The sequence below is a fragment of the Frankliniella occidentalis genome, unplaced genomic scaffold (genome assembly GCF_000697945.3).
Source record: "Frankliniella occidentalis isolate FOCC.00 unplaced genomic scaffold, Focc_3.1 Scaffold19, whole genome shotgun sequence".
Classification (NCBI taxonomy): Eukaryota; Metazoa; Arthropoda; class Insecta; order Thysanoptera; family Thripidae; genus Frankliniella; species Frankliniella occidentalis.
Genome location: NW_026267149.1, coordinates 369,774 through 371,510, shown reverse-complemented (window position 1 = coordinate 371,510; position 1,737 = coordinate 369,774). Strand labels below are relative to the sequence as shown.

The 1,737-nt window shown below is 59.7% G+C and overlaps 1 protein-coding gene across 1 annotated transcript in view; it reads right to left on the bottom strand.

The window, feature by feature from the left end:
* Positions 1 to 2: 2 nt before the first annotated feature.
* LOC127748908 (mucin-1-like) overlaps positions 3 to 1,737 on the bottom strand; it is a gene marked incomplete at its 3' end in the record, with an annotated part of 12,917 nt that continues 11,182 nt past the window's right edge. The window contains exon 2 of the mRNA XM_052264512.1: positions 3 to 229. Within this exon, the coding sequence (XP_052120472.1) occupies positions 3 to 229 (227 nt within the window). The remainder of the gene's footprint in view (positions 230 to 1,737) is intronic.

Here is a 1,737-nt window from a genome sequence, read left to right as displayed (position 1 = left end):
GAGGTGGCGCGGCCCGTGGCCTGGAACAGGGTGTGCGCGAGGTGCGAGCGCAGCAGGCGCGCGCCGCGCGACGACCCGGCTCGGGACTCGAAGCCGGCGCCGTCGAGCTCGAGCAGCGCGCCGCCCGAGCGCGGGAACTTGTCCGGGTCCGGCAGCGGCGTGATGTGGAACTCCCTGGAGCACCAGCGCAGCCACTGCGACACGTGCGCCGCCGTCCAGGTCTGCGGGTCTGCAAAGGAGAGAGACGGCGGAGGTTGTTAGCGGAGGCCATGGTGAGGCAGGAAATAAGGGCGCACCCAGAAAAGTGTTGTCTTAAAAAGACATGTGGAATTATTTTCGTTGTTTTAAAGAAACTTCATTATTTTTGTGTGAAAGTAAAAATGTCCTCTAAATAAAGAGATAGATCGAATTTAGGTTTTTCCCGTATGTTAATGAAAACAATAAAAAATATTTACCGCAAATTTTCCTAATTCAAGGTCAATTTCGGTCAATTTCTTTAACCTAAGGCAGTTTTGCCCTGTCGCGAGTTAGGAAATTACTTTCCGAGTGCAAGTGTTTCCACGAAATCTGACCCCTTTTCCCCTCTCTCTTCCCGCTCGGGCGGCGCTAGGCGAACGCATGCGGCTGCAACGCTTGCAACGCATGCACATCACACCGGGAGGATCGGCTCGTCGCAATAATACATCCCGGGCGGGGAGGGAGGGAAGGAGGGAGAGCAACTTCGCACGAACCCAGTCGGGAGCTGTCTCACTCGCCCTCTCGCGCTCCCTCCATCCCCCGCCCCGTCGGTCGATTACCACAAACGGCCTCCAGAGATTGCAGGCCCGGTCCGCAAAGCCAACAACTCTGCAGAAGCGCGCGCGCGGCGCTCGGAGGTAGAGGTCCTCCGCCTCTGGCCGGGCCTCCTCCGGGACCACGACGGCCAGGTGCTCGCCCGTTCCCACGCCCACTACCGTCCTGGCCCGCGCGCCTGACCCCGCGCCGCACCCCGCCCCGGGCGGACTCTCATACAGAACACATATTTAGAAGGGCGCTACCACGAAGCGCAGCCATTCCTCCTCCTGCCCTGCTGTATGGGCCCTCGGGCGCTCCGCCTGCCCTCCCCTCTCCTCCCCTCCCTGATCAACGCGGAGATCAGTGGGCAGTTCCAGATCCAGCCGCCGGCGGCCCAGCCTCCTGGTCCAGTGGCATGAGCCGGCCCGGGCGGGGCTGGCGGGGCCCCCGGCCGCGCAACGCCCAGTAAGGCCCAACAACCGGCCCGGGACTGGACCAGGCATTACGCCTCGGGCACTGTGAGCTACCCGTCAGCGTTCCCACGGTGGCTCGGGCTCGACGCGAGCACGCCGTTGTCAGGAGGCCGTCACCCCGCCGTGGCCGGGAAGCTGACGTTTGATCTGGACGGCGTTGTCTAGTTGGCAGCCTCGTCGACTTTCCCGGGCATATGCTGTACCGCATGAACCTTGGGCCAAAAGAGGCCTCGTGGTTAGTCAAGTCAAGTCACACTCGAGGGAGTGGGTTGCCTACTCGCTCGGGGGAAGGCGATTGGCAACCTGTACCCTGAAGTTAGGCGCCAATCTGCTATACTCAATGTATACTTCAGAACAAGAAATTAGCACGCAAAACGCATAAATGCAAATATGCACGGATGCAACAGTAGAAGTTTATCAGCCATTTGTTACAGAAGGGCAATTCCAGAAAAAAGCGGAAGTGGTGGTCAACATTTGAAATTGGTGCTAG